The sequence below is a fragment of the Coenobita brevimanus genome, chromosome 66, assembly GCF_032717465.1.
Source record: "Coenobita brevimanus isolate Jiangsu-jjx chromosome 66, ASM3271746v2, whole genome shotgun sequence".
Lineage (NCBI taxonomy): Eukaryota > Metazoa > Arthropoda > Malacostraca > Decapoda > Coenobitidae > Coenobita > Coenobita brevimanus.
The window spans coordinates 21,152,764-21,174,510 of record NC_137019.1 but is presented as its reverse complement, the minus strand read 5'-3'; the positions used below and the strand labels follow the sequence as shown (position 1 = coordinate 21,174,510).

Below are 21,747 nucleotides of genomic sequence, written 5' to 3'. Positions count from 1 at the left end.
AGCAAGAACAGAGGCAGTTCTGGGGAACACTTTTTCATAACAATTGGAAGAATTCCATCTGGGCCTGGAGCTTCATTGGTAGGTAAATTGTCTAGGATGGATTTTATGTATCTTGTCTGTATTTTAAGTGGAACAGTTTCAGGAGAGTCAAGTTCTAGTACTGGGACGTTCTGGCTGGCTTCCTGTATGGTGGAATTTCTGGCAAATGTACTGGCAAAGATATCTGCTTTCCCATGCGGGTCATTTGTAATGTTGCCATCTGAAGATTTTAGTGGGGGAATGGATGATGACTTGTTAAAGTTATTATTGAAAGAATTGAGAGTTGACCAGAATATTCTATTGTCATTTGAGTTGTTAAGTAGTTTTGATGCTTGATTTTGAAGAGTTTGATTTAGCGAGATCTCTTACAGCTTTTGCATGGTTTCTAGCAATTTTAAATTGAGAATGATTCAGATGTTTTTTATTTTAAGTATGAGTTATATGCTAATGACTTTTGGCCTGTTACTCTGGCACAGTTGCTATCAAACCATTTTGGAGAGTTCGATCTTTTAGTGAACTGTTGACTTGATATGAATAAATCCATACCAGCTAGTATTTCATTTTGTAGTGCATTCCACTCAATTTGAGAAACTGAATTTCCGTAGGTCTTATCACCTCTTTTTGTGCAGTGTTTTGCAGTGTCCTCTTACTGTTGCTTACTCAAAGGCTATACACTCATTTATGTCTGTTTTCTCTTTTCATCTGATGCATTTATGTAGCATAATCATGTCTCCTCTTTTCCTTCTCTCTTGTAATGTTGTTATGTTTAATTTTTCTAGTCTTTCTTCATAGCTTAGATCCCTTAAGCTTGGTGCCTATCTTGTAGTGGCCCTTTGTACCTTTTCAATCCTGTCTATGTGTTTTTGTATGTGGATTCCATACTACTGATGCATACTCCATGGTTGGTCCAATGAATGATGTGATTATTTTTCTTAGCATGTCTTCATTTCTATATGTGAGTGCTACTCTCATATTTGCAAGCAGTGTGTACATGTTTCGTACTTTGTCATTGATGTGGTCAGCCGGAGATAGTCTGTAATTGATAATCACTCCTAGGTTCTTCTCCTTTTCTGATATGTGTAGGATTGAACTTCCTAGCTTATAATCCCAGCTGGTCTTTTTTCACTTTTACCAAACTTGGTTACATGGCATTTGTCCACATTGATTCCATTTACCATCTACTGCTCCATTCTTGAAGCCTATTTAATTCTTCTTGTACCTCTCTGCAAGAGTCTATGTTTGTAATACTCCTTTGTATTTTTGTATCATCAGCAAACATATTTAGATAGCTTCCATTTCCAGCGGTGCTCTCAGTGACATTTACATATATATATATATATATATATATATATATATATATATATATATACTGTATATATATATATACTAAAAACATGATTGGTGCCAGCATTGAGCCCTGTGGGACACCACTAGTCATTTCTTTCCATGATAAGTAATATCCCCTTACTACTGTTCTCATCTCCTGTTTTAAGAAAAAATCTTTCATCCAACAGGATAGATTACCTTGCATTCCTCCTTGATGGTACAGTTTCCATAAAAGTCTTTGGTGTGGTACTCTGTCAAATGTTTTCTTGAAATCCAAATAGATACTGTCTACCCATCCTTCTCTTTTCTGTAGTGTTTCTGCAACTCAATCATAGTAGCTTAATAGATTAGTAACACATGATTTTCCATTTCTGAACCTGAACTCTCTTTCTGTTATTGTATTATATTTTTCCGGATGATTTTCTCACATTTTTTGTATCAGCTTTTCTGATAACTTATGTACAGTGCTGGTCAGTGATACTGGTTAGTAGTTAAGTGGATTTTGTCTATTTCCTTTCATGAAGAGGGGCACAGTGTTTGCTTTCAAATATCAGGTAGTTTGCCTTGTCTTAAGGATTCCGTGAATATTATATATATATTGGTGTGCTTCATGTAATACCCAACCTGAAATCTCATCAGGACAATTTGCACATCCTTTGTCTAATTTGCTCAACTCTTCCTGGACCTCTTGTTCCGATATGCCTTTGTTTGTTAATACTGTACTGCGTATGTGGGCTTGCTAGTTCTCTTTCATCTCTTTCAAATCTACTCTTCCTGAAAAAGCTGATTGGAATTTAATTTTTAGTACTTCAGAAATATCTTCTTTATTGATATAGATTTTCCCCTCATCCATGATGGATTATATTTTCTCTTTGACTCTATTTTTGCTTTGGATATAATTGTAAAACAGCTTCTGTTGATCAGTACTTTTGTTTATGTCTTCCTCAAACATCCTTTGAGCTTTTCTCCTTATCCTTTTATAATCAATCATTCCTTGCTTGTTTATAGTTGTTATATGCCCTTTCGCTGTTATGTCATCTGTATCTATTCCACAGCAAATCTCTCTTCTCTTTTGCTTTTTTACATTCAGGAGTAAACATTTCTTTATCCATATTTCTGTTTCTTTGTGCTGAGGGATATAATTTTGGACTCATTTTCCATAAAATTTTGCAGAATTTTCTATATATAACATTTATATCTTGTCCTCTCAGGTTCTTTTCCAAATCTTTTTCTATAAAGTACTTTTTTAGGTAGGTGGGGGCACCCATCATCCACCCACTTAGTGTAACTATTGTAAATTTCATTATCACCAGCTATATTATATGCTGATCTGAAATTGCAATTTAATACTGAGTGGTTGCTTTAGCCAAATGGAGGTTGATACATCATGTTGTCAGTTTCATTTTCTTGCGTAGTAAATATAGGATCTAATAATGATGGTAGATGGTAGGTGAGGATGCTCACCATCCACCCACTCGATGTAGTGCTGCTCTTGGTTGACTGCCCATTCCTCATTTCCTTCCTTCATTCATTCATTCATTCCTTTTCTGTCTTTCTTTTCCTTCATTCTTTACTCATCCATCTGTCTATGGGTGACAATACTGTACACTGAGTGACAAGCCAAATGGTTTCTGTACACCAGGAAACCATTTACTGCACTCAGTACACTGGGTGGTAACCATATAACCAACTTATGGTGACTGGTGGTTTAGTGGGTAATTAAGATGCTCCAATCAAATTGAGCCTGTGCAGGTTTATATCCAAGGGATGGTTGGGGTTTATTGCTCACGTAATGTCACCAAGGGATGTGTGAGGCTAGTCACTCTAAATGTCAGAACCAACTTGCCTAGCCCCGGGCTCCTACATTCCTCATGAGGCAACACAGGATTAGATGATGAATGAATGAATGAAATAGTGATGGTTCTTCTGGTCCTCTTTTTCCGGTGTTTTCCTTTACATGCTGTTTTATGAAAAACTTCTGTATAAAATCCAGGAGCTTTTGATCCCAACAGCCTTCATTGCTTCTTATATCTAGAGCATTCCAATTTATATTTCTGTTGAAATCTCCTGTTATTATAATTCTTTCAGATTTTTCTTCTATTCCATGTACAGTAGTAGGGTTCTTAAACTTTGTAATGTACTTTCTACCAAGTCTTCATTTTCACCTATATCCCAAGTGTTTGTCTTGGGTGGCATATATATTTGCCACGATAATTTTCACTTCTGAAGTACAGTCAATCCTTGAGTAACACGTGGTTGAGTAACACGTTTTTGTTCTAACGCGGTCATCATAATGAGACAAGTCATGTCAACACGCAGAAAAACTCGAGCTCACGCGGGAAGTCAGCTGGCCTGGCGACTAAATTTGAAAGTCGTGCGCGATGACGTCACCCTCTAAACTCTGGGTACTTTTCCTGGGCACATAGTTCCATTCTGTATGGGTATTGATCTCAATACCACACCCAGCCACCTAAGCCAAGCAGCCCTAGTGGGATAGGTTAGGTGTTAGGTAGAAAAAATATTGCCTGGGAAACACACTGAGCATATTTTTGAGAAAAACCTATGGTTAGTTTTGAAACAACTGGGCGAGCATCGTTCCTGGCTAAGGGTTCCTGGTGGTGAGATGAATACGCATACAGAATGGAAATATGCTTCATGGGTACACTCAAAGCCAAATGGTTAGACAAAATTTATGGGTTTTGCAATTTCAGGGGACAAAATGGAACGAAAAGTATGCTAATCGGGGGGGGGGGGGAATGTGTTCTCGTGAGTTAGGGTTCAGTTCCACATTCTTCATTCGATTTCATGCTTCCCAACACATTTCGGACCAACTGGGCATATGGTTATCAGTCCTTTCTCATGCCTCACCTAGTTCTTACCCACTCATAATGGGTTTTGCAGTTTTAAGGGACGAAATGGAATGAAAATGTTTGCTTGACAAAAAGTTACTCTTTTATCCATGTGTTCTTGTAAATTAGTGTTCAGTTCTACATTCTTCGTTCGATTTAGTGCTTCCCAACACATTTCCAACTAACTGAGCATACGGTTATGTCCTTTCTCGCGCCTTGCCTAATTCTACCCCACACTCATACTGGGTTTCACAGTTTTAGGGGACGAAATGGAACGAAAATGTTTCCTAATTAAAAAAAAAAAAACTTTCATCCATGGGTTCTCGTAAGTTAGTGTTCAGTTCCACATTTTCGTTCGAATTCGTGCTTCCCAACATGTTTCGGACTGACTGAGCATACAGCTATAAAATCCTTTCTCGCATCTCACTGACTTTACCTCACAGTCATATGAGTTTCGCATTATTAGGGGACAAAACTGAATGAAAATGTTTGCTAACCAGAAAAAAAAATTACTTCCATCCATGTTCTCTCACAAGTTAGCGTTCAGTTCCACATTCTTCGATCTTCTTCCTGATAGTCTTGTATTTTTCGGATTACTTATGGGAGGTAAATAATCGTTTCATGCTAAATCTGTTTCCCCGTTGTTTTTAGCTGTGTTACACTGTGTCAACTCGTTTGACTCGTCAGGGTTACGGTGAAAGGACCTGTCCTAAATGTTAACTACAGTTGACCTAACCTAGCCTAACTATACCTAATAATTTAACCTAATCTAACCTAGCATCCAGTTGGGAAATTGGGAGACGAAAACCACCTTTGAGTACGTCAAGACAATCATAGGTACGGCTTAAGGAACGTGATGATAAAATGTGGAAAGTTTTTCTGCAGGAAGTTGTAATTTATCACCCTTAAAATAGTCAAAAAAACACCGAAAACAAACTGGAGGAATATGAATTGAATTGCTAAGGTCCTTTTACTGCTGTAAGTAAAGCGTACGTTTACCGAAATGGCAAAAAAGTGTGGAGTACATGAAAGCACCATCATAACGATTTGGAAGGACCAGGAGAAGATAAAAGATTGTGCGAAGGAAGTGATGCGAACCTTGTAGCACTGAAAGTTTATATTTGTCCTGAAGCTGACTGAGAAGCTTAGGCCCATAGGGCGTTATGTGGAGCGTCAGAGAAATTGTCATTTTTACTCCTCCTTACCACCTTACCCCACGTAAATTACCCCCACTTATATACACCATCAGGTAAAACAGTGATATAATCATTGTAATTAAGATCACCAATGATATTAGAAATAGCATTAACAAAAAAGTCGGGCTAAGTACCCTTATGTTGATACGTAGCTTCCCGGCATTCATTCCCCACCCCTCACCAGTAATGTTATCAAAGTTTCGGCTTCTTGTATCATGTGGCCTTCGGGAGAGACGTTAGGCCGTATGGTTAGACTAAAATTTATGGGTCTGGCAGTTTTAGAGGACGAAATGGAACAAAAATGTTTGCAAAAAAAAAAAAAAAAAAAGTACTCTTTCATCCATGTGTTCTTGTTTTAGCACTCCGTTTCACATTCTTCGTTCGATATCGCTTTTCCCAACACATTTTGGTTTAGCCATATTCTTAGTCTGTCTGAAAAGTGTAGGGAAGCGCGATATCAAATGAAGAATGTGAAATGGAATGCTAACTCAAGAGAACACAAGGATGAATGTAATTTTTTCTGGTTAGCACACGTTTTTGTTGGTACACTGAAAGCAGTGATCAGAAATAGGGAGGTGAGTATGGAAGTTAAGAAGTCACTGCATGATGGTATTGTGATCCCTACCCTGACGTATGGAAGCGAGGCGTGGACCTTGCAAGAGGGGAACAAGTCAAGAGTGAGAGCAGTGGAAATGAGTTACTTGAGAAGAGCATGTGGAGTGACGTGGAAGGACAGGTTGACGAATGAAGAAGTGAAGGAACGTTGTGGGGTAGATGTGGATGTGGTTGAAAAGATTAGGAGAAATACACTGAGGTGGTTTGGACATGTGGAGAGAATGGAGAATGAAAGACTGACCAAGAGGGTGTATCTAGGTGAGGTGGAGGGAGGGAGAGGGAGGGGTAGACCGAGGATGAGGTGGAGGGATGGAGTTGAGAGGTATATGAGGGAGGGGGGGGTGAGATGGGGGGAGGGGAGTCAAATGGTGGGTGACAGAGTGACTTGGAGGCGTTTTGTCTGTGGCCACCCTTTGCGGGATTAGGGCGTCGGGCTATAGATAGATAGATATAGATAGACAATTTTTGTTCTGTTTCGTCCCCTAAAGCCGTCAAACCCATGAATTTTCATCTAACCATATGGCCTAAGGTCTCTCCTGAAGGCCACATGATACAAGAGATGGCGAAACTTTGACAACAACAATAGGGTTGAGGGGAGGGAGTTAAATACCATGGAGCTACGTAGGGTACCCAGCCCAACTTCTGCTTTTGTTAATGCTATTTTTAATGCCACTGATTTTTTAAATAACAATAGTTACGTCTCATTGTTTTACCTGATGGTGGGTGCAAGTAAGGGTTAATTTACGTGGGGTTAGGTTGTAAAAAGGGGTAAAAGTGAGTTACGAAAAGTCGCCAGAACACGTTGTACCATTATACACACAAACATATTGTCTGAGTGACGCGGATTTGGGTATCACGGTCCTTGTCCAGTCCCTATTGTCCGCGGTACTCGAGGATTGAGTGTATTTATCTCCACTGCAATTAATTCTACTTGTGAGGGTGTATCTAGTCCTATCCTTTGACTTAGAGCTTTTCTTTGTTAAAATCATAACTCTTTTTTTCAGATTTCTATATCATCTCCATATATTGTATTCATCAAAACTTAGAGTGTCATTGGATATCCTGGAGATTAATTTTGATTCAATTAGGCAAATAATATGAAATTCCTTTTCTCTGGTATAGTCTTGTTTCTCTGATAATTTGGATACCATTCCATCTACCTTTGAGTACATCAGGTTAGTCATGTTGTCCGTATATCTGACATAGTTTGAGTCTACTACCTTCCGTTTTTTTAGTCTCTGCTGTTCTATGTTCCATTTTCTTACTTGTAACCCTACTACTTTGTTTAAAAAAAAAAAAAAAAAAAACTGATCTTTCCTCTTTTTTTTTTTTTTTTTTTTTTTTTTTTTCCCCTCTTTTCTTTTAGTAATCCCCATTCTTCCTGAGGTTGGCATCTTTTTGTCCATGCTTTTTTAAAATTCCTTTGATTCCTTTAGTTTGTTGACATTTTTAAATATTTCTTCTACATTGCTCACACTGTGGAAGGCTACTTTCAGTGGTCTTGACTTGTTTCTGTCATATTTGCCTAGCCTTTTACTATATCTTTCTCACAGATGTCCTTTGATACTTCTTTCAATATGTTCATTATATTTACCATCTTTTGGTCTCTAGAGCTTCTGTTTATAGTTCGTCCTTCATCTGTACCAGTGATTACTATAGATTTGTTGATTTCAGCTGACTCGTCAGTCAGCTTTGGGCCATTTTTTATCATTTCTTTCATACCTGTTTTATGGTTTTATCTTCATCCTTGTTTTTTAACTCTTGTTTCATTTTTACCGTCTCACCATATGTACATTGTACTTCATCCATGCAATTTCTCATCATTTTATTTACCTGAGTTATCTTCTCATCAGTATCACTGCTTTGTTATATCAGACTGCTTGCTTGCTTAATTTTATGTGTATAATTTTTGAACTCCTCCAAATATCTCTCATGGGTGACCACAGTACACCCCATTTCACTTGTTTTCTTTCATACTGAGTATACCTTTGCTGACACCTCATCTATTGTTGAGTCTTTATTGTTTTTTTCGTTTGATAATTCTTCATTCCCCCCCCCCCCTCAGTAGGCGTAGTTCCTTTCTGATTGCCCCTATATCCAGGTGAAAATGCTTCTCTAGTTTATTCAGTTTTCATTAGTTTATTTTATGTTTCCATTTCAACCAGTTCTCCATATTCATCATTCTGTTTTCTACTTTTATTCCTTCTATTACTTTTATCCCCTCTCTCACCTACTGTACTAGAGGCACTCATGCAAAGTAATGCATTGTACAGAAAGATAATTTTTACTTACAGTCTGGCATCTCCCCGCCACCCGCCTTGGTGGTATGACAACAACCTGATGTTAGCTTTGCCTCTGCAAATTCTTTGGACACTGATTTTTTATGTATACTTTCTTTGGACTACACTTGTGTGTGTGTGTGTGTGTGTACTGCATATCTATCTCTCTATCTATCTATCTATCTATCGCCAGATGCCATAAGCCCGTAAGGGGTGGTCACAAACAACTCGCCTCCATGTCGCCGTGTCCCCTGCCATTTCACTGCTTTCTCCCAGCTCACACCCCCCTCTCTCATATACCTCGCCACTCCATCCCTCCATCTCATCCTTGGTCTCCCCCTCCCCCCTCCACCTCACTCACATACACACTCCTCGTCAGTCTCTCGCTCTCCATCCCCTCCACATGGCCAAACCACCTCAGTGTGTTTCTCGTAACGCTTCCTATCACATCCACATCCACACCACAACGCTCCTTCTCTTCCTCATTTGTCAGTCTGCCTCTCCATGTGATTCCACAAATAACTCATTCCCACTGCTCTCCCTCTTGAATTGTGTCCCTCCAACAAGGTCCAAGCTTCATTTCCATGGGTTAGAGTTGGTATCACAAAACTGTCATGCGGTAACTTTTTCATTTTCATGGTCACCTCCCTGTTTCTTATCACCGCTTTTAAAGAACTTGCAACTTTTCTTCCTTGTTGTACCCTTTCAAGCACTCCGCTCTCTAAACTTCCATTCTTAGTTATCACATTACCCAAGTACTTAAGTGCACTCACATTTTCCATTTCCTCCTCATCCAGCCTCACCGTACATTCAGTGACTTCCTTTCTCTCGAAGAACATAACTTTACTCTTCCCTACATTCACCTTTAGATTCCGTTTCTTACATGCTCTTCCAAACTCATTCACCAAGCCTTGCAGCTGTCCCTCGTCTCCACTTAACAACACAGTATCATCTGCAAACAACCGTACAGGAAAGTTCCACTCGCTGCCCTTTCTCATTAGGGCTGCTCCAGCATCCACTGCCCAACCTTGTATCTTTTATAACCCCATCTATGTACAGATTGAACAGCCATGGAGACATGACACATCCCTGTTTCAGCCCAACCTTCAAATAGAAAAATGCACTCAGTTCACTATCCACACGCACTGCAGCCTTAGCCCCTCATACATACTCATCACAGCATTCAACAACTTCCCATTTACTCCATATTTTCTTAATACTTTCCACAGTCCTCATCTATCCATCCTGTCATATGCTTTCTCCATATCCATGAAGGCAGCGTACAACTTCATTTCCCTGTCTAGAAACTTTTCTACTAAAGACCTAAGGATGTATATCTGATCTACACAACCTTTTCCCTTCCTAAAACCTCCCTGTTCTTCTCCAACTACACTCAATCCTCGTAAATCGCGTGTTTATAAATCACGGATTCGTAAATCACGTCTAAGTGGCTGTCAGACTGCCGGCACCCTTAAATCGCTGTCAGGGACCGAAGTGGGCCTTTTCCGAGGAGAATTGTAAACCGCGGCATTCAATTTGAAAATCGCGACCCATCAACCAATCACCACCCGTCCCTGGTGGCAAGTGTGCATACTAATGCTGCCATGTTGTTGTTGTTCCCGCCATTCCGCACATTACAGACCATCGCCGTGGAGTACGAGAGCTCCCTGCCTTTTTTTTTTTTTTGCCCCCCCCCCCACACACCTCCTACCTTCCATGGCCCCTCCCTAACCCCCGATGAAGCGCTCTAAGCAGTATGGCATCAAGAAGCAGCCGCCGTTGTCGTACAGTCAACATTTGGAGCTCATTTGTCGTGTTGAGAAGGGAGAGAAGTTTTCAAGGCTGGCGAAAGAATTTGGGAAGAAAGAGTCGACCATAAAGACGATCTACAAAAACAGGGAGAAAGTGAAGAAGTGCGTCAAAGCTTACGGGACAGGGCTCATTGACGGCCAAGTACGGTGCAGAGACGAGGTAGTAATTTGGACAGAAAGATGTCTGGAGATTTTCGTCCTGAGGCAGGCAAGGAAGAATATTCCGGTTGACGGCTCAGTCATCAGGGAGAACACTAAGAGTTTTCACAAACTGGCAAGTCAACGGCTCCTTATCAACTCCCCTAAGCCCTTCCATTCTAGCCATTGGTGGTTGGCTAACTTTCCGACAAGGAAGCACCTTAAGAACGTGCACACGACTGGAGAGAGAGCGTCTGCTGACGTGGCCACGGCAGAGGACTTTCCAACCATCCTCCAGGCAGTTATGGAGGAGGGGAGTTATACAGCAGAAACTGTTTTCAACATGGACGAGACTGGACTCCAGTGGAAAAAGCTACCTAGCACCACATACATCCCACGTCAACACCGAAAGGCCTGGGGAAGGAAGCTCGACAAGGGGCGCAACACAGTAGTTTTTTGTACCAATGCCAAGGGAACATTCAAGATGAAGCCTTTTGTAATACGACAAGAAAACCCCGCACCTTCCGCAACCTCAAAGACATGGATCAGTCGGGTGTATTGGCTTCAGCAGGCTAAGGCATGGGCTACTACAGGCCTAGTCGTGGACTGGTTTGACAGATTTGTTGAGGATGCGAAGATCTCATTGCAAGCGTGTTAAAGTGCCGTTCAAAATGTTGCTGCTCATGGACAACGCTCCCGCTCACCCACAAGCCCTAACCTCACGTCACCCCAGCATCAAAGTTATGTTCCTCCCACCCAACACCACCTCTCTTCTCCAGCCACTTGACCAGGAGGTAATAGCAAATACGAAGCTGTTTTACACCCCGTTATTTTATCGCCAGTTTACCTCAGCTGTCATCGACGTTGTACCAGAGCGGCAGCTGCTGAGGGAGATCACGGCAGACAGCAGCGACAGTGAGACAGAGGTGGGTGCTGTTGAGCCTGACCCCGGAGAAAGTCAGGAGATGTTGTCTGTGCACCAGTTCTGGAGGAAATTTAACATCAAGTACTCTATCGATGCACTACTAGAGGCTTGGGGCAAGCTTAATGTTGCAACGATTGCACGTGCCTGGCGCTTTCTCCTGCCTAACCTCATGAGTGACGATGCGCCAACTCAGAGTGTAGAGGACAACATACAAGCTGTTGTTCAACTGGCTCGGAATCTGCCAGGCTGTGATGAAGTGTCAGTTAGTGACATAATTGACGTGATTACTGAGAAGGTTGATGATGCTGAGGCTGTCGTGGAGGCTGTTATACAAGACGACGAGCACTTGGAAAGGCAAACTAACCGTGAAGTGAGTGAAGTGAATGAGCAGGAACGTGGCGAGCCTTCCATGAAAGAGCTCAGTGATTTGCCTGTTTATGTAGACTTGGCCAAGGAGATTGTGAAATCCATTGAACGTGATGAGGAATGGTGTAGTGAGAGTATTGGTTACCTAGAAAAAGCTGTGCGTTTTTACAAGGAATTGCATAATCTCAGAGTTAATGAGAAACATCAGAAACTCATCACCCACTATTTTGCCCGGGTAAGGGCAAAAGCTGAGCCTGAACCACAGCGTGGCCCTACACACACTGAGGACGTGGATGACGTAGCATCTTTCATCTCTAAGGCAGACTTTGAGGGCTTCCTGAGGGAGGCAGAGGAGCTGGAGAAGGGAGAACAGCATGAGGGAGCACCCCCACCTCATGCTGAGAGGTTCTAAGTTCTTCCCAACATCACCCCACTCTATTCACTTAAGCAATATCGTCATAGGATTAAGGTGAGATCCCTTAACATGGCTTATTTCTATTTAATACAGCACTGAATATTCCTAAATTTGTATGTTTGTGTTTGATGGTGCCTAGATAGGTGTAGGTAGGGTGCTGTGGGGGGTGGATGGCCAAAGTCCAGATCCAAATTAATTTTTCACATGAGTTATTATTTATAAACCGTGGAATTTGTAAATCGCGGCAGTGGTCCAGACCCAAATTGCCGTGATTTACAAGGATTGAGTGTAATTCCTCTGTTATTTCCCTAACGCTGTCAGTAAGTATCCTACCATATACTTTTCGTATTACACTGAGAAGACAAATGCCTCTATGATTACCACACATTTCTTTTTTCCCTTTTCCTTTGAACAAGGGAATAATTATACCTGACTTCCAATCGTCTGAGTTTACCTTCTTCCCAGTCCAATCTGCACATCTTTCACATCCATTCTACTACTGTCTCTCCCCCATGCGTCAGCATTTCAACCGTAAGGGGTGGCCATTTGACTCTGAGTTAGTTGTTTTATTGGGAGAGGCACTAACCCGCTGCCTACCCACTTGTTGACACGTAGGGAACATGTACGGGTTGGTTATATGGTTACCACCCAGCATTGTAAATGATTTCCTTGCATACAGGAAACCATTAGGCTTGTCATTCAATGTAAAGCCACCTGAAAAGGAAAGATGAACAGTAAAAAGTGACAAGAAAGATGGGAGAAATAAGAAGAGAGGAGGGTAGACACAGAAAAAGATTGAAAAGGGTGAAGGAAGAAGTAGGCAGCACAACACTGATTGAGTGGTTGATGATCACCACTACCTATATACTGTATATCTGTCTATCTATCTATAGCCCGACGCCCTAATCCCACAAAGGGTGGCCACGAACAAAATGCCTCCAAGTTGCTCTGTCACTCACCATTTGACTGCCCTCCCCCCAACTCACTCCCCCCCTCCCTCATATACCTCTCAACTCCATCCCTCCACCTCATCCTTGGTCTTCCCCTCCCTCTTCCTCCCACCACATCACCCACATACACCCTCTTAGTTAGTCTTTCATTCTCCATTCTCTCCACATGTCCAAACCACCTCAGTGTATTTCTCCTAATTTTCTCAACCACATTCACATCCACCCCACAACGTTCCTTCGCTTCTTCATTCGTCAGCCTGTCCCTTCACGTCACTCCACAGGCTCCTCTCAAGTAACTCATTTCCACTGCTCTCACTCTTGACTTGTTTCCCTCTGGCAAGGTCCATGCCCTGCTTCCATACGTCAGGGTAGGGATCACAATACTATCATTCTGTGACTTCCTAACTTCCATACTCACCTCCCTATTTCTCATCACTGCTTTCAGTGAACCAACAACTTTCCTTCCCTGCTGTACCCTTTCAAGCACTTCATCCCCAAAAGTTCCATCTTTACTCATCACACTACCCAAGTACTTGAATGCACTCACATTTTCCATATCCTCACCATCCAGCCTCACTGTGCATTCTGTGACTTCATTCCTCTCAAACACCATAACTTGACTCTTGTTTACATTCACCTTCGGCTTCCTCTTCCTATATACTGTCCCAGATTCATTCATCAAACCTTGCAACTTCCATTCACCTTCACCCAACAATACTGTATCATCAGCAAACAGCAACACTGGAATCTTCCACATCTCACCCTCATTCATCAGAGTCACCCCCACATCCACTGCCCTACCTTGCACTTCCTTTACAACCCCATCCATGTATATATTAACCCCTTAACCGCGGGGCGTCACTTTCGAGACGCTTGGGAGCAAGGGATCATACCGCGGGGCGTCGCTTTTGTGATTCTGCGTTATTTTGAATTCACCCGGGCTTCCAAGTGGGGGCTTGTATCATCTATCAGTACTACCAATGTCCAACACTAGTAAGCATTCCTAATCTCATCTGTACTCCCATCCATTGTTGACAATTTAGCCATTTCTCCCCATTCTTGACTCCTCTCCCTACCCTTCCTCCATTACCCTATCCTCTCGCCTGCCCGGCCATGCTACGCTAAGTAAATCTTCCCTGGAATTTTTCACTGTTTCATCCATTGAAATAAGCCCTATGCCCTATTCTTATACCAAATAATATATACAAGAAAGAAATAAGGTAAGTGAGGGTGCCATACACCTGGAATGGGCTAATTATCACCTGACAACACCTCACGTGCACTCGTTCGCTAATTTTCGCTGTTTTTTTCCCCTTGAAATATGCCGTATAATCTATTTTCGTAATAGATATACATATAAGGAGGGAAGGGAGAAGCCTAAGTGATATTTACATTCACCTGGAACTACCAAATTTATAATGTATTGTCTAGATTTCCTGCCAGTCATTTCAGTGAAATACATAGCTGTTTCAAGAGCTACATTGGTAGTACTGAATATCCCCTAAGTAGGCCTCTACCCCGGCCCTCCCTTATCAGTTCTCTCTCATCTTCCGAAGAGGAGGTACGTGTGTTCCTCTTGCTGACTTCAGGACCTTTTTCACCCCCATGCAAAGGGCCCTGTGACCTTTACCCCCTACTAAACCTCGTGTGGAAAGAGGTAAGGGGCTGACAGTTGATAAAAGAGTGACTACGTTCTTTCTATTGAGTAAAACAGTGCAAGTGGAATTGTAAATAATGTGTAAACAGCAAGTGAAAGTAATGAATGTAAATATACGTGAACAATGGAAAATGGTTTTATAAGTTACTTCAAGTGACAGTGCATAACACAATGTAAATAAAATAGAAATGTAAATAACGTAAATAAAATAGAGAACGTAAATAGAAATGTAAATGAGTAGTATTATAAGAATACGAGTATATACCCTAGGAGTAATGAAAGTGAAAGTTTCACTCTAGTATGTCTGAATACTATGAGTTATGGGAGTGAAGATGAAAGTGACATTCACTCTCAATGCTAGTATACAGGACGAGAAAGTGAATGCTACGTATTTTACTGAAAGAAATTGAATCCCTACAGTGACAATAAACTAATACTACTGAAGGAAACTTATGGATAAAGACTGTAGATATATATAAGTGTTATATAGTAATAGAAATATAAAGTGTGAGGGGTTTTATGAAAAATAAATGACAGAGTACCAAGAGCGAACTAGCGCAAGTGCGGCGGTCAGACGCGCTCATAATTTTCATTGCTTTCACAGTGTTTTTTTTATTTTTTGAGTATGGATCCCAAACTACTTGAAAATCATAGAGTAATGTTTATAGTGTTAATATCTGGCTGTGGTAATCATATTACGGGTTGTCGGGAAGTGTAAAGTGGAGACTTCATTACCCAACTTCAGAGGTCTCCATAAGTCCTACGGTAACTGACGAAGGCTCAACAAACATTCCAGGAGAAAGCTGAAGGTATGTGCCATAAGCATATATAATTTTAATATTCTAGGACTAATAACTGATTTTTGGCAAATATTTTTTGAGAGTCTGTCGGAGCCCGAATAACCCCGCGGCACACGCAAAACATCGGTAAACATGCCCGCGGTGTAGGGGTTAAACTGCCATGGAGACATCACACATCCCTATTTCAGTCCCACATTTGGATCAAAACTCACTCAGCTCACCATCCACTCGCACTGTAGCCGTAGCTCCTTCGTACACTTCACAGCACTCAACAATTTCTCCTCCACTCCATATATTCTTAATACCTTCCACATATCTTGCCTATCTATTCTGTCATAAGCTTTCTCCAAGTCCATGAAGGCAGCATACACTTTCTTTTCCTTCTCTAGATACTTCTCCACTAAACATCTTAGAACAAATATCTGATCTACACACCCTTTTCCCTTCCTAAATCTCCCTTGTTCTTCTCCAACTAGCTCCTCTGTTGTATGCCTAACCCTGTCAGTGAATATTCTGCCATATATTTTTCCAGTCACATTAAGAAGGCAAATACCCCTATGGTTACCACATACTTCTCTCTCCCCTTTTCCTTTGTATAAAGGAACATTTATACCTGATTTCCAGTCCTATGGAACCCTTCCCTCATCCCAAGCCAATCTACACAATTTCCATATCCACTTCACAGCAATCTCACCCCCATACTTCAGCATTTCACCACACACTCCATCAATTCCTGGGGCCTTTCCCATCTTGATCTTCTTCATTGCTTCCACTACTTCTGCCCTACTGATCTCTTCCTCCCTCCTTGTCACGGGAGGAAGTGGAATTTTTTAATAAAATGCTAATATATCGTCGGTAGACACAAAGGAATCGACTTGTGAAATCAAGTAGTAAGTTTTACTTTATGCTAGCTTGCTTCGCCGATTCTCTAAAGACTTTCTCAACAGTACACAGCGAAGACTATCTACTCACGAGTGCTGTATCATTAGTACTGTTGACCTCTGAGAAAGTTTCCTTACCCCTAACAATGAATAACTAATTCTAATAATAATGGACATGTTCTTGCTGATGCTAACTCCTGGCTGGCACAATGGATTTAAGATTTAATGTGGAAGAACTGGCTTAAATACCAGTTGTGATTAATATAAGAAGTTTGTGCAAACTGGAAGTATCACACTAAAGTAAGCTCAGTGTGGAGAAATGAAACTCAATTCTACATTTACATTAAGCTCAAGAAAGGAACTGTAAATTTATTAAATAGGAAAGAAAATTGACCTGTACTTTGTTTTTATTGATTTGGAGAAGGCGTTTGACAGAGTCCCTCAAGAGGTGGTGAAGTGGGCAATGAGAGAGCTTGGGATGGAGGAGTGGCTGGTTAGGGTGGTTATGGCCATGTATTGGGTGCTCGCACCCAGGTAAGAGTGAATGGAGATGTGATGAGTTTTTCATGAATGTTGGTGTGCATTGTGATGAGTTTTTCATGAATGTTGGTGTGCATTGTGATGAGTTTTTCATGAATGTTGGTGTGCATTGTGATGAGTTTTTCATGAATGTTGGTGTGCATCAGAGGTCAGTTTTGAGTCCCTTGTTGTTTTTCATGGTACTTTAAGCCCTCTCACGTAACTTCAGAAATGGACTTCCGTGGGAGATGTTGTATGCTGATGATTTGGTGTTGATTGCAGAGAATGAAAGGGACGTGGAGGAAAGATTTAGGAAATGGAGAGATGGTATGGGGCACAAGGGCTTAAGAGTAAATTTTTTTTTTTTTTTTTTTTTTTTTTTTTTTTTTAATGTGTCCGACTCTGGGCAAAGGCTTCATGGCCTATATCTCGGGGGCAGTAGCCTATCCCAAGGCCCAGTAGTCCTCCTACACCTCCACATGTCAGATAAAACAAAATTGATTGTATCTAGGGTTGATGGCAGTACTCTCAAAGAAGAGGGCGAGTGGTCAAGTGCAATTTGCCACAAGGGGGTGGGAAGTAATTCCATCTTCTACAGTGTTTGTGATAAGTAGGTGCATAAGAGATGTAGTGGCATTAGAGATTGACTGCGAGATAATGCTGATTATATGTGTGCTGCGTACCAGGGAGAGCAGGTGGAGATTGTTAGGCGCAAAAGGATTTAGCTCGCTGGTGAGTTTCTTGGGTTTGTGGAAGAGTTTTGTTACTTGAGAGACATGTTATGTGCTGGGGGTGGGGCTGGAGGTAGCTCTGTGGCTAGGGTGAGAAGTGTTTGGAAGATGTTCAGGGAGCTGTTGCCCTTCCTGGCATTGAGAGGGCTCTCCCTACATGTTAAGGAATCTTTGTATGCAGCATGTGTTAGGAGTGTAATACACTATGGAAGTGATACCTGGGCAGTAGAGGAAAAGGATGTTCACAGGCTCAAACATACAGGAATGACATTGATTAGGTGGCTTTGCAGTGCATTCCTGCTGCCAGGCCTGGGGGGTTGGGTTTACGATGGAAGAGTTGAGAGGTAGGATGGAACTGGAGTGTATTGGTGTTGTGATGAGGAGAGGTAGTCTGAGAAGGTCTAGGCATATGGAGAGGATGGGGATGATAATTGGGTGCAGAAAGTGAGAAACGTTAATATTGGGGGTGGGGTTGCGAGGGATAGACCGAAAAAGACGTGGGACGAGGTCATTAAGTGTGACCTCAGGGTTAAGGGACTGAACAGGGAAACTGCCATAGATCAAGCAGCATGGAGAGCCGCCATTAGGTGACCAAGGCTGACATATGCAAGCATGTTGGAGCCTTCAAAAATGAAAATGAAAACAAATTTCCCAACTGTAGGTTAGGTTAGGTTTGGTTAAATTATTACGTACAGTTAAACTAGGTTATGTAAGGTTTAGTTAAACACTTAGGACAGTTCCTTCTGCCATTATGCTGATGAATCAAACAAGAGTTTTCACAGCCGAAATGCTAAAAACAATGGGAAACAGATTTAACAATAATTGTTTATTAATGGTTAATGCAGTACATTATCAGTGGTTTATAGGTTATGCAATTATCGGTAAATGTCATTTTCAGGAAGGTGTCAAGAATTAGCGAGGGGGTTTGGAACATAACCTTCACCAATTATGGGGGGTTACTCTGTACTGTATACTTTATACACCTTATTATTTACAATCTTAAAACTAAAAATGTTCACTTTGTCTGTATACAGTATTTCATTTATCACTGATCACCCTTGAGCAGTATATCAGGGACTTCCAGGGAAATGAAGTGGGTCAGACTGAGGCAGAGCATGGGGGCCAATAGTGACGCTGTCAGCCCACCACCAACTAGCGCATGAACACACAAATTCGTGCAGACATTATGGCCGCTCCAGACTGAGGTCAGGCAGTCCTGACTGCTTCTAACTTTATTGGAGTTCTCCCGATCTATAAGAATTTTGTCTGGTCGGCTCCTCAACTCTGATAAAAGTGAATTCCAGTCAATTGAAGTCCGTTGTAGTGAGGTTGTACTGTAGTGTTTTTGCCACTAAACACGACTTCTCTCCTGCAACCCCTAGACTGGGAGGTAATTGCAAGTTTTAAGTATCACTGTGAAAGAATAATGTTTGATTATCTATGCGAGGCAATGAACACCTGCGAGGAAGAGTATCTGGAGGAGGAAGTGCATGGCGGTGACATGAGGTTGAGGCTACGTCGGCAGACGAGGAGTCCCTGGATGACTCAGCTGAACTGCTGCCTGGCGTGGCCCATGTGTCTCTGCTTCACCTAGCTGAACTGCTGCCTGGCCTGTCCAGTTTGCATCTGCCTGAGCTAACAGAACTTGCCTATGTGACTGTGACTGCCATCTGGAAATGGTACAACATGCAAAATGTTGTCAAACATTCTGAAGGCATGGGAACTAGTGTCAGTTGCAACTGTCAGTCACGCCCGGCGACACCTGACACCTGAGTTGTGTGCTGGGAGTGGTGGTGCGCGGTCAGTGGAGGCAATGCAGGAGGAAACATTGAGAGCGTTCTGAGCTATGCCTGGTTGTGAAGAGGTTCAAGAACAAGATATGGTGGAGGTAGTTGAGGTTAATATCATGCCGGAGGAAGCCATACAACAAATCGAGGAGTTAGACCAGGAACATCAAGAGGCAGAGTACCAGGAAGATCAGGCAGAGGGATGAACCACTGCACTAGTTATGTCAATGGCTTGTATCAGCAACATCTTGGCTGGTGCAGAAGTGCTCAAGGAGGCCATCCTGATTTATGAAGTTGATGAGGCATGCATGTTTGAAACTCTGGAAGCTGTGTTGCATGCAGTGCGAGCCAATGAAGACCTCCATCTACATAAAATTCGCCAACGCCACCAAACTCTCCTCACTCGTTACTTTCCACATCGAGAGATTTAAGAGCAGTAACAACCAGAGGAAGATGCAGTGTCTGATGTTTCAAATCTTGACATTGAGGGGTTTGTGCAGGAAGCAGAAGAGTGGCAACAGAGGAATCAGGACACACAGGAGTCATCTTCCTCAGAAGAGGACTCTGTGGAACCAGCACGGCAAGACAACCATGCTGAGGACCACTAGGAATCCTGCCGTGGCCTCGGAACTCCACTCCACCTCCCCCCAGCAAGCCCACAACCTCTTCTAGAGAAATCCTCCAGTGTTTGTATGTGATGAAGTCGTAATTAGCTTGGTAAATTTCGGGGAAAAAAAGAAAACTGAAACTTGCCCCAAAAGGTGAACACTGGGCTGACTTGGGTATCATGAAACCTATTAATATGCAAACATATGGCCCTGTAACACGGAATTCTCATAAAACGAGAGCTTTCTGGGACAATATTCCCGTGTTATGTGAGCGCTGACTATAGATAGATACGTAGACTGTAAGAAATTGATATTTAAAGGTAGAAGAAATTATTTGTTTTATTTATTTATTTTTTTCATTCCTCTGTTAATCTTCTATAAAAAAAAAAGTCTTAACATTAAGTCATTCGAGATGGATTGACTTTCAGCAGACTCTGACAAGAACTCATCATTCTTGTCTGTTTTTAAGAGGTGCACACTGATTAGAAGTAATTTAGTACAGAGGAGGGAGGATGACATGAGGAGAAGCAGGGTGAAATGAAGCTAGGATGAAGTGACTATAAGATAGGGTGAAGTGAGGTGAGGAAAGCAGTAGTGAAGAGAAGAGAGTAGAAAAAGAGAGGGGAGAGTTAGGTAAAGGAGAGGGAGGGGGAGAAGACATAGAGAGGCAGAGAGGGGGGAAAGGTATAGAAGGGAGAGAGTGGAAGCAAGGGGAGGGGTTGTATAGGAGTGAACATTATCAAGGGGAGAGGAGATGACAGGGATTGGCAAAGAAGGGGAAAGGAATAGAAAGGAGAGAATGGAAGGAAGGGGAGAGGTGGTATGACTGAAAGTTATCAGGGGTAGGAAGGGAGATGATGGAGAGGCAAAGTGAAGGAAAGGGATAGAAAGGAGAGAATGGAAGGAAGGGGAGAGGGTGTACAGTATAGGAGTGAAAGTTAGGGGAAGGGCAGGAGATGACAGAGAAGGCAAAGAAGGGGAGAGAGATAGAAGAGAATGGAAGGATGGGGAGAGGTTGTATAGGAGTGCAAGTTATTAAAGGGAGAGAGGGAGATAGCAGTGAGAGGTAAAGAGGGGGAAAAGGATTGAAAGAAGAAAGTGGATGGAAGGGAAGGAGTTGTATAGGAGTAAAAGTTATTAAGGGGAGGGAGGGAGATGACAGAGACAAAGAGGGGGAAAGAGATAAAAAGGAAAGAATTGAAGTAGGGTGGAAGGTTGTATAGGATTGATAGTTTTTAAGGGAAATCAGACTCTGAAAATTCCTGGAACATTTTGGACTTAGCATTGCAAACTGGTGCTAGTCTGGTTCTACCGTAGGAGGCTAATTCTGATAGATTTGATTCCAGCTCTTAGGAGATATCCATACTGTGTACTTTGCATATTGTTTAATAGAAAATTTGACACTAAAAGTAGTTGGTAAATCAATTATGTTTCTTTGTATAGTTAATAAACAACTCAGTATACCTGGTATTTATTTTTAGATTGAGTATAGTCAGTAAATACTTAAGTACAGTATATTGATTTTTAGATTTCCTGTATGTTTTCAGTGATAAATAAACAAGCCACTGAGCGCACTAATAATGTAATTTTTCCCAGAGAGATCATCAAGGACCCAACAGTTGAGGACAGCACAATCGTTGTTTATGAAGTAGTTCAGCTAATGGTGGAACAGCAGCAACGAGGACTAATGCAAAGAAGTGCCTCTCTTTCGCTTAACTCCACTGATATACAGGAACAGAGTGCTAAGATTAAATCATATACAGAAGTCTTCAAAATCATCAGTGAGCTGATCTGCTCAATCCTAATAACTACTCATCGAGGTTTGACTTTTTTTTTTTTTTTTTTTGTTTTTTTT

At 41.7% G+C, this 21,747-nt stretch overlaps 1 protein-coding gene across 1 annotated transcript in view; it reads left to right on the top strand.

The window, feature by feature from the left end:
• Nucleotides 1-21,747, top strand: part of rod (kinetochore component rough deal) — a 471,351-nt gene that overhangs the window by 220,759 nt on the left and 228,845 nt on the right. The window contains exon 16 of the mRNA XM_080276726.1: nt 21,489-21,712. Within this exon, the coding sequence (XP_080132852.1) occupies nt 21,489-21,712 (224 nt within the window). The remainder of the gene's footprint in view (nt 1-21,488; nt 21,713-21,747) is intronic.